Source organism: Castanea sativa, chromosome 1, assembly GCF_040712315.1.
Source record: "Castanea sativa cultivar Marrone di Chiusa Pesio chromosome 1, ASM4071231v1".
In the NCBI taxonomy this organism is placed as follows: domain Eukaryota; kingdom Viridiplantae; phylum Streptophyta; class Magnoliopsida; order Fagales; family Fagaceae; genus Castanea; species Castanea sativa.
In genome coordinates this window covers 61,402,181-61,412,698 of record NC_134013.1, presented here as the reverse complement: position 1 = coordinate 61,412,698, position 10,518 = coordinate 61,402,181, and the positions used below count along the sequence as shown (strand labels likewise).

The 10,518-nt window shown below is 32.4% G+C and overlaps 1 protein-coding gene across 1 annotated transcript; it reads left to right on the top strand.

The window, feature by feature from the left end:
- The first annotated feature begins 2,586 nt into the window (after positions 1-2,586).
- On the top strand, positions 2,587-5,825 carry LOC142612925 (ethylene-responsive transcription factor ERF113-like). The gene is made up of 2 exons (XM_075785101.1): positions 2,587-3,266; positions 4,790-5,825. Exons 1-2 carry the CDS (start codon positions 3,203-3,205, stop codon positions 5,479-5,481), a joined length of 756 nt encoding a protein of 251 aa, XP_075641216.1. The 5' UTR covers positions 2,587-3,202; the 3' UTR covers positions 5,482-5,825.
- The last annotated feature ends 4,693 nt before the right edge of the window (positions 5,826-10,518 follow it).

Here is a 10,518-nt window from a genome sequence, read left to right as displayed (position 1 = left end):
TTGTAGAATGACCACCATGTGAAAGATGTGCAGTGGTAAAAAAGTCTTTTATTGAGCCAAACATGAACCATTTATGAATCACTTAATTTCTTACAACCCTACAAACAATGAATTATATATTTGATTAAATGATAGAGTTGCAGACACTATCATTTTTAATTCTCTATGCAAAAACACAACATTTTGAATGTGTTGCACACAAACTTTGGACTTTTTTTTAAAAGACAAGTTACCAGTAACCGACACCTTTGTTCTCGGTAGAGCTTTTTTTTTTTTTTTTTTTTTTTTTGAGTTTATCAGAACTATTTTGACACATTCTTCATGCCCCTTCAAAATTCAAAAACAAATGTCTACCGCTACCGCATCATCATTAACTTTAATAATGTTTATCTATTACAGTAAACTATTGATAAGATAAAGTGATAAACACACGCTCAGGGAAAAAAAAAAGTAGTTCAGAAAAGGATAAGATAAACACATATTTCAAAGCCCAGCATTATCACTATGGTAATTTCGTACTCACACCACTCCACTTGTCTTTATGCTTCTCAAACAAAATCTAGCAGTGTAGCTGCTGCTGCTTATTACAAAAAACATTGTGGAAGGAGAAAATGAATGAACAACCAAAAGAGTTGACAGACAAGATGCCACCAAGTCATGGCTTCCCAGTAATTGGGGAGGTGTGTTTGAGCTTAGTCAAAAAAGTCCTCATGCATGTCCCTAAATTTAGGAAGCTCCCCTTAAAAGAAGGGATGTTAACATTATAAATATAGAAAGGATGGAGATGGAGATGGAAGGTATTTTGTATAGAATGATAGTACGTCATTATCACACATTTTTGAAGTGATGGTCATTGCACAAGTACAAAGCTTTTGTGGGGTAAAAAGAAGGTAATAAGGGTGGAATTCAAGTTTTTAGGAATGAGTTTTCAAGTTTTCAAAAAGAAGTTTAACATATATACACTTATTTAAATTTATATCTTGTATATAAAAAAAATACTATATCAACGGCATCAAAATCTAATAACAATTTTACATACATGTATCTTGTTTATTGAATTTTAATAAAGATAATGTGATGTCATTTAATACAAAATATTTTTTCGGACATTTAGACTGTGGACCGACATGGACGAGACAAACTCATGTAGTGAGTAGTGACTGTCCATCAGGGTTGGCTTATTCTCACTGAGGAGGAGTGCCTTTGCTGCTCACGGAACCTTTGCCGTGCACATCACATGCCTAAAGCCAAACCTTGCAAATTTCTTCTTTTAAGTATTTAATATTATTAATTAACTTGATTGCCTCTCGTCTATAAATAGACTTCAGACACGGCAACCAGATCAGAACATCGGGTTTAGGTTTGACCATGATTGGGTTTGGATGAAAAAACAGGATTTTTTTATTTGTTAAACAAGTAAGAACAGGTTAGACTAAACGGATTGTTATTCTTATTACTTTTATCCGGTTTTTTTATGGGGTTCAGTCAACATATGATTACACATGTAGCATTTTTATTTACATCATAAAAAATCTAATATAGCCTTAGTGTGTAATATAACCTTATATATATATATATATAAATGAATATTCGTCAATAAAAAAATTAAAATTTTATAACAGAAGCTTGGCCAGCAGATTTGGAATGAGTATAGTAAAACCATTTGTAAGAATCTAAGAAAAGCGCTCCATATTTGCTGTGCTTGAATACCCTAAAAGGATTAATTAAGTAACAACTGAGATTCTTCATAATCATTTATAAACTTATGGTTGCAATTATATAATATACCTTAAAATTAGTAGTTAGTACATCCTTGTACAACACACATTAAAACAATTATATCCAATAAAACTCACAATTTGTGGTATTACAATATTTAACCGTTCCACTTTTTTTTTTATAAATTTTATTTTTTATATGTGTTCAAGTGGATTAATGAGTTTGCATCCAAATTTACCAGGTTTATATTACTGTGGGAATTTATAATTGAAACAATAGCACTTTATATATATATATATATATATTGATGAGGATAGATATATTATTTACATTATCTATATTACGTACCATAGTAATAAAAATTATATTAGTAATTATGAAAAAGAAGCTTCTGTACTACATTTATATCATATATCTAAGCTCCCATTGGTTATAAAATTTAAAGATTCCAATGGCCAAACTTGCAACAATTTGCTCTATTTTTTATTATTATCTCTAAGGTGTTTATAGTTGAAGCTAGTGTGAAAATCAGCATTGTTAGAATTTTAAAACATTTTAGAAGTATATATTTGCACTTTTTTTTATTCACACGTTTTATGCATATTTCTTATTTCGTAATATTTGATTTTGAATATAAAATATTAAGGAAAGTGATAAAAAGTGGTCATGGGAGGTTAGTTCCCGTAGATCGGAGTGAGATTTCGACATTGCAACCAATAGGTTCATTGCACCTGAAATAAAAAATTGCAATTCAATTCACGTGGGATTAATTGTAAAATGACACCTGTACCCCTAATTAGTTTGGACGGAAAGGAAAGGAGAAGAAAGAGCACATAGTCTCTCTCGGAAAATGAACATTACCAAATGGACGGTCCAGACGTGGCAATGTAGACTTCTTAGATTACATTGTCTGGTAGAAAATCTTTTCCCTGATTTAGAATTCCAAATATTTCCTTTTCATTCTTTTTGGCACCTCTAGGAGACAAATATAACCTGACTTTAACGTGCATCAATGAAAACCCTGCAAGCAACCCCTTTCACTTCCCTTCTCTCTTTCTTCTTTCTTTCCATCTACTATTTTTTCTTTCTTTCTTTCACTCTTCCTTTTCCTTCCCTAATATGATCACTACTCTTTATTTCTCTTCTTTTTCTTGCTCTTATTGATCTTTCACAATCGATCACACACAATTTTCATTAGATCTGCCTTTTGATATGATCACAAGCCATAAACTACTAATCAAACAACTTAGAGAGTTTCATGAGCTAGAGCTACAAGCTTAGCCACAAAGAGATTAACAAGGTGGATCCGAGGCATGGTAAGAGGGCTCTTCCTCATGATGCATCGGAAGAGAAAAAGGAAGATCATGCCTTTTCTGTAGATTCATCAGCTTGGGTACTTCAAGATCCCTCAGCCCTGGTTTCATCTGCCTTTGCACCAATTATTGGCACTGGGGACAGCAGCCCAGCTCAGAGGCAAGCAGGCATGTTAGTTGGGTCAGAGTCTAGCATGAAAGAACCTGCCACTTCTAAACCTACACATGATCAAGGTAAGTTTTAATATATACTATATTAATTCCTATATAATACATATATTTTTAGATGAACATATTTCAAAATTATAAATCGAATCTAATTATTATCATATTTAAGAATGATTATATAGCTCATATATAGTACAATCTCTAGCTCTTGGCCTAGCTTACTAGTCATGGGATTCTTGTTTGAAGCATCCAATCTAACAAGGAAGCAAATTACCATGTCCATTAGTCCATGTGGCCTTGCTCACCATAATGATTGACATACATTAGTTGATATTTTAAAATTAAGATGATTTGGCTTTCTAATCATAATGATAAATATATATTGCAATCTGATCGAAATTAAACTGAGTTTGCCCTTGTCTGTTTTGAAAGAAAAAAAAAAAAAATCTAAAATGTATATAAATAACTAAAACTCAACAATACATAATCTTGAACTATGTACCAAGATATAATTATTTCAGTGATTAACTGGGTGCAATCACTCCCTATCTCACTTAATTAAACAAACCCCATAATTGTATTGTTTGAGTATTAATTCGGTTCTATTTCTTAGTCAACCATACAAAGTACAAACCATCTGCATGTAGTTACATGCTTTTAGTTTCTCCCGAAGCACATATATACCATAAAAAAAAGCCTCAAGCAAAGATATAAGACTGACACATTATTTAATGGATATATTTAAATTTGTAACATCTCATTTGAACAATGAACATTCTATTTCTTGACCATTCTAATGAGATGTTTTCGTGTTCTTGTAAAATAACCATAAGTGGTTACTGAAAAGCCTACCTCAATCTTTTCTTACATAAACATTATAACCTATATGTTTGATTATTATCATTACCAAAAGATCTTGCTATTTTATGCTATAATGTTGCACCTAATAATGTTTATTAAATTACCGATTATCTCAAAAGCTTAAACTATTAGAAAAATATTAATTACTTAACTATTATTCTAACAATGTTGTTCACTATTTTATGTGTGGATTTATTTATTTATTTGAATGTTACAATGGGAGAGGACATTTGAATGATTAATGTTTTTGTTAAAAATGCCAAAATGTAATAATTGAGTTACAAGACTCTTAACTATTTTGTTATTTCTGTAGTATTTTTCATTGGGTTTCAACATATGTAGCTTTTGGTCTCTCATTCTTGCATCTACATCTGATCCTAATAATGTTTGTTAAATTACCGATTATCTCAAAAGCTTAAACTGTTAGAAAACTGTGAATTTAATTACTTAACTATTATTCTAACAATGTTCACTATTTTATGTGTGGATTTATTTTTTTATTTGAATGTTACAATGGGAGAGGAACATTTGAATCATTAATGTTTTTGTTAAAAACGCCAAAATGTAATAATTGAGTTATAAGACTCTTAACGATTTTGTTATTTCTGTAGTATTTTTCATTGGGTTTCAGCATATGTAGCTTTTGGTTTCTCATTCTTGCATCTACATCTGATCCTAAACTACAATGTATTAAACTTGACTAATCAAGGGCCTTGAACTTCTTGTAGGGAATAATGTAATAAGAAGAAGGCATTATCGAGGAGTAAGGCAGAGACCATGGGGCAAATGGGCAGCTGAAATCCGTGACCCAAAGAAAGCAGCTCGAGTGTGGCTTGGAACATTTGAGACAGCTGAGGCTGCAGCTGCTGCTTATGATGCAGCAGCTTTGAAATTCAAAGGCACAAAAGCTAAACTCAATTTTCCTGAACGCATTGAAGGAGGGACTGATCAGATGGGCTACTTCATGAGTGGCCACCAAGGTTCTTCAGCCATTAATGTTACACCGAGTTTTCCCAATTACTCATTTTCTCATTATGCTCCTCTTCAATCTCCACCACCACCACCACAAACACTTTATCCTCTTCCACCTCCATTGTCAGCTGCAGAATTCCCAAACCTTTTACAATATGCACAGCTACTTCGCAGTAGTGATGATAATGCATTACACTACGCCACCTCAGGTCTTTACAATCATAACCATGGCCCTTTATTCTCTTCATCAACTTCTTCAGCAATATGTCCAGCACAAATGGAAAATTTTCAGAGCTCTCAGATGGGGGGTTACTCTTCTAGTTCTCATCATCATGTTCTTGAAAATCTTTTCAGCTCACAGATGGGGGGTACTTACTCTTCTGGTGGTTTTCATTTCTTTGAACAGGGGAGGGATTCTCAAAATAATAATCCTGGACCTGGGGAATAGCAAAGTAAGGTCCATGCATGTAGTTTGTGAGTGGAAATAATATTGCCAAGAAATTATCATTCTTGGTTTACGCTAGTACTTTATCCAAATGCATAAAATATCAAGCTTTCGTGGCTGTACCTTTTGGACAATTATTCATGTTCAGAAGAGGGACTAGTATCCGGCATCTAAGAGTAAAAGTAACTAGGATGTGATATGCTTGTGAGATTGGTCTATATATATAAAACCAATTAGTTTAGTACAATTGAGAGAGAGAGAGAGAGAGAGAGAGAGCTTTGAATATGTATTCGAATTGTTTTTTAATGGCTATTCTTCTTGTCATCAACAAGGATGGCTTTGTTGCACATGTTTTGCATATTTCTTTAGTTGCTACTCTTAGAAAATATTGTCTTATTACAACCCTTAAATGCAATGTCATTCTTAAAATATGGCAAAAATTGGGTCTAAATGCTTCTATGTATTGGATCCATCAAATTATAACATATGTCTACCTTTGGTCTATGTCACAATCTTGACGAATCTAGTGCACCCAAACCAATTCACTCAAAATATTTAAATTTCACAAGTGAATGGGGTCCACCAAATATGAGAGGAACATTTCATGAGACTGATCTTAAAAGATGCTTTTTCCTAGTTTCACCAAAGTTTTGTTGAAAGAGTAAATTAAGCGACTTTTTACTTTCCAGATATGATATTTTTATTTGCTTATAAAATACGCAGACCATTTCATGATAAAGATTTGATTGTCCACAAATCTAAACCTATACATGTTTTTAGATTGTTTAAGACCACTAGTCATCCTTACATGGCATCCTATGCATTTTTATACTTCCAAAAATATTAAATCTTTGCTATGAATTAGACATTCTCTAATTCAAAGCCTTGTGCAAGAAGTCGCAGCAAAAATTCTTCTCTTTTACTTTTTTGCTTCCGGTTTTTGATTTTCAAATGCACAGCCACAAAAATGGAACATAGCGACAGTACAGTGATGACATTAATAAATAGGGAAAATGTCTTCTTACACTTGCTTACATATACAATATCCACAATTGTTCAAAGGATGGTGATTAAAATGCACTAGTAAGATTAATGCACCAATAACAAAGAATGACTTAATCCAAATTGAGAGAGAATTAATAAAAAAAAAAAAGGTTGAGAAAGACCCAAATTAACATTGGTAGAAATAAAAAAAAATTAATTATCAATTAAGAAAGAATATGATTTTAAACAGAATAAAATGGAGAAAATAAATATATTTGGTCGAACGTAATTAATTTGTTGAAAATTAATGGCAGATTCAAAAATTTTGGGTTTAATACTTGTTATTGTTATTATAATATCCATAATTAATATGAAAATATCTATATTTTTAAAAAATTAAAAAAAAATTGTCCACATCTGGATATACAGAAATGGAGGTAGAAAAAAAGAGTGAGAGTATCATTGCCCCTCAATGTACTACTAGTGTGTGGACCAAACAAAAGTAAAACCATAGAGCCTCCAACTTAAATTGACATTGGAGAGGATTTCAAGTTCAAGCACACAATAACAAAGAGAATATTAATTTATGAAATTTTTTGGTCCAAGTTATACTCCTCAGACTTCCAAAAAAGGGGTATAAATTATTAACACGTTAGTCCATCTTCTGATCTCATCACTTCGATCACCTTTAGCCGCCACCCAAAGTGTTTATTCTAACAAAGTTCCTTACTTCAACAACTCATTCAGCCGAAAAAAACAAAGAGGAAAATTGCACGAACCGGAAAAGAATTTTGATATCGTGTCTACACAAAAGTCCAAAAGAGTAAAGAGAGAAGGGAATCGGGAAAGAGATTTCTATTCTAGCTAGTGGACATGAGAGAATAGAAGCTTCCTCACATGCTGAAAAATAGCTAAATTTCATCAATTGATTTGTACGGAGGGCGTGATCAAACGTGGCACCGCCCACTTTTTTTTTTTGTGGAGTGATTTCCTTGTACTATTAGCTATGAAAGAGGAAGGGGCCAACATGGCCAAAATTTACATATTTTCAAAAATTTCAGCAAAATAGCATCATTTGTAAACTATGTAGTAGAATATGAAAATTGAGTTTCACGTAGAACTCAATTTTAATGATATTGAGTTCTATGTGTAAAAAATGCTATGTGATGCGGCTTTCCTAATAAAAAATCCCACATGGAACTTAAAATTGAGACAAAAAAATCTGCATTCTCTTACATAGTTTGTGTATAGTACTATTTTGTTAAAATTTTCAGCCAATATGTGGTATTTGGCCATTTAGGCAGAGAAAGGTCATGGACACAAAAAATGACAACGGCCGATGCGACAGACTGTTTTCAATAGATAAAACAGTATTGCTAGTAGTAGGTGTAGATGAAAACTAATAAAAACTTGTAGACAGCTGTCATGAAAAATATTATGAAAATTATTGTTATCTTTGTATGACTTACTATGTAAGCGTAAAGGTGGGATATATGTAGTTTTCCTAGGAGGAGCTGTGTTTTAACATCTGCACAGTCCATAAATCGGCGGATGGAGACTTCAAATGAAAGCGTGAAGTTTTGCTTTCGGCTCCAACTAAACTTACGTGCGTCAATCTTTGCGGCTGTTAATGTTTGCTCTGATTCGATTACATGTATCTGGAAGTAATCAGTCAAGTACTTGGCCAGACCAAGTAAAAAGCAAAGCCATTCAAGCCTTATCAATTACCCTTTTAATTATTTTGTGACTCACTAACCCAACATATCATAGATTTCTCTTTTTTGATAAACAAAAGAAGGTTTATAATTATTCTATATTGATCTCAACCTAATCTCGTACAAGCTTCTCTTTATGGCTATAATTGGTTGGGAGATAATAGAAAATATATGGAGTATAAAAAATTAGAATAAAGAAAAATATTTTTATAAAGAGAAAACTATTATTTTTAGTACAGATAGATAGGATATAAATGTGTGTGTATATATATATATATATATATAAAACTCTTTTTTTGGTTTGGGTGAGAAAAAAGAGAGGAAAGAAACAAAAATCTTGTATTAATTATTATTATACCTTATTATGTAAGAAATTATTTTTTAAATATTTTTTTACTACTTAGAAATTTTATTACTAATATATTAATATTATATTGACTCGTGAATATCCATTGGGTTCGTTTGGATAGAACTTATTTTTCTGAAACTGAAAACACTGTAGCAAAATAATTTTTAAATGTGTGAATAGTGCTGTGAGACCCATTTTTAATGAAAAGTTACTGAAAAGTGAAATTTGTGGGACCCATAAACAGTGCATCCGTGCACTGTTCACTACTGAAAAGTCAAAACATGCAGCCGGGAATAAAAAAAAAGAAAAAAAAGGAAAAAACATAGACGTGGATCCGCAAACGCGGATCCAAACGGATACATTATCTAGGTTATATGAGGGCCAAAATTATAATTGTGCTCCTTCCTATTTTACCTTTTTCTTTTCTCATCAGTTTGGGAGGATTAAATTTTGTGGACTTGGATAGAAAATTATATTCATTTTCATTTTCCATCCTCTTAGTTTTCATTTGTACCAAATAGATGAAATCTTAATTCCTTCCTCATTTTTACCCTCTTAAAAAATAAAATCGCTTCAACCTCAACTAAAGTAAAATATAATAAAATCCTCTCAACCAAAAATGGATATTGCTTATGCTAATAAAAATATAAACATTATTTAATTGATTATATAATGTTGGAAATTTATGTGTGAATTATATGGTTAGGTAAATCATCAAGTCTTGCTCATGAGTCATGGTAATAAGTATTGGTGATTAATATACATTGACTAGCCAAACTTACCGTTGTATTAGCTTCTCACGACAAGGCTTTTCAAGATATAAAATTTCAACCACTGTGCACTATTAGCGTGATGATCATTCTAAAAGTACAAAATTCTTGTGGGGTGGGAGAGGGGGAGGGGAATGACCAAGGTTCAAGTCTCTAATATATAAATTTTACTTAATTTCAAATAGAAATTTCTATATATTATAAAATAGAAATTTTACTCCAACTTAATCTAAGTGTATATATATGTGAATCTCTCTTTTAGAGACTTGAACCTCTCTCTATATATATATAATTTCGAAGGTTGAATCTATAGATTGAGCTCATTCATGTTTTTAGAAGGCGTTAATCATAAAGAAGCAGTAAAAAAAAATTATAGAGAAACAGTCGCTACTAATACAAACTGATGATGCCGAAAAATCACCAATAAGCTGCAAGTACTCTCAAATCGAAATAACACCTACAAAACGAAAAGAGAAGACCTAACAGAGAGTACCGGTGTGGTGCCGGCCAAAAACCCTCCGAAGGTCAAGTTAGAACTTTTCACAACCCTAGAGTCCCAGAGTTGAGTCAATAATGCGTACCTTGATTTATGAGGGTTTTGGGTATTAATATTAGTGTAGGATTAACATCCATGCCTTGCCCAGGACGCCTTTTCCTTTTAGGATAGCACCTCTTCGATTCTGCATATCTTATAGAGTTCTTTTTCTTATAGGAGTCTTTTGATTATGGTTAAACATGTGACGTAAGAACTCTCCTTATTCACGTTTGCATGGAGATCAAGCAAAGCCATATTAGACTTATCGTGAGATGCAAGTTGATTCCAGTTAGGAATCCTTAAAGCCTAATTAACATAAATGGAGGCCAGATATTACAACCGTCCACTATGTGTCCTTGTAACATCGACCTGTCGACCATCCACATGTCAATACCGTACCGTCATGTTTCAAGAAGCGATCCGTCTCCTATTTTATCCTCTTCACAAACATTCTTTTTCCCTTGGTGTCTCACTTTCCACTTCTTTTCAAGGAGAAACATATCCAAAAGAAAAGAAATAAAAGAGGGAATTAAGGTAATTTCTAGGCTGATTGGTAAGAAGACAAGAAAGCTCAAGGAAAATCATTATTTGGTGATATTTATGGGGCCTCCAAGGTTGGAATTACTACTGGGCTCTAACTACAGTTGGGATGGACGATTCATAGAATGGAAATTTGCTTTTACAATT

Excerpts from the sequence above, each read along its gene's own strand:
- LOC142612925 (XM_075785101.1), top strand. The coding sequence starts at position 3,203 with ATGTTAGTTGGGTCAGAGTCTAGCATGAAAGAACCTGCCACTTCTAAA. Across the intron at positions 3,267-4,789 it reads TAAACCTACACATGATCAAG|GGAATAATGTAATAAGAAGA; the intron begins GTAAGTTTTAAT and ends AACTTCTTGTAG.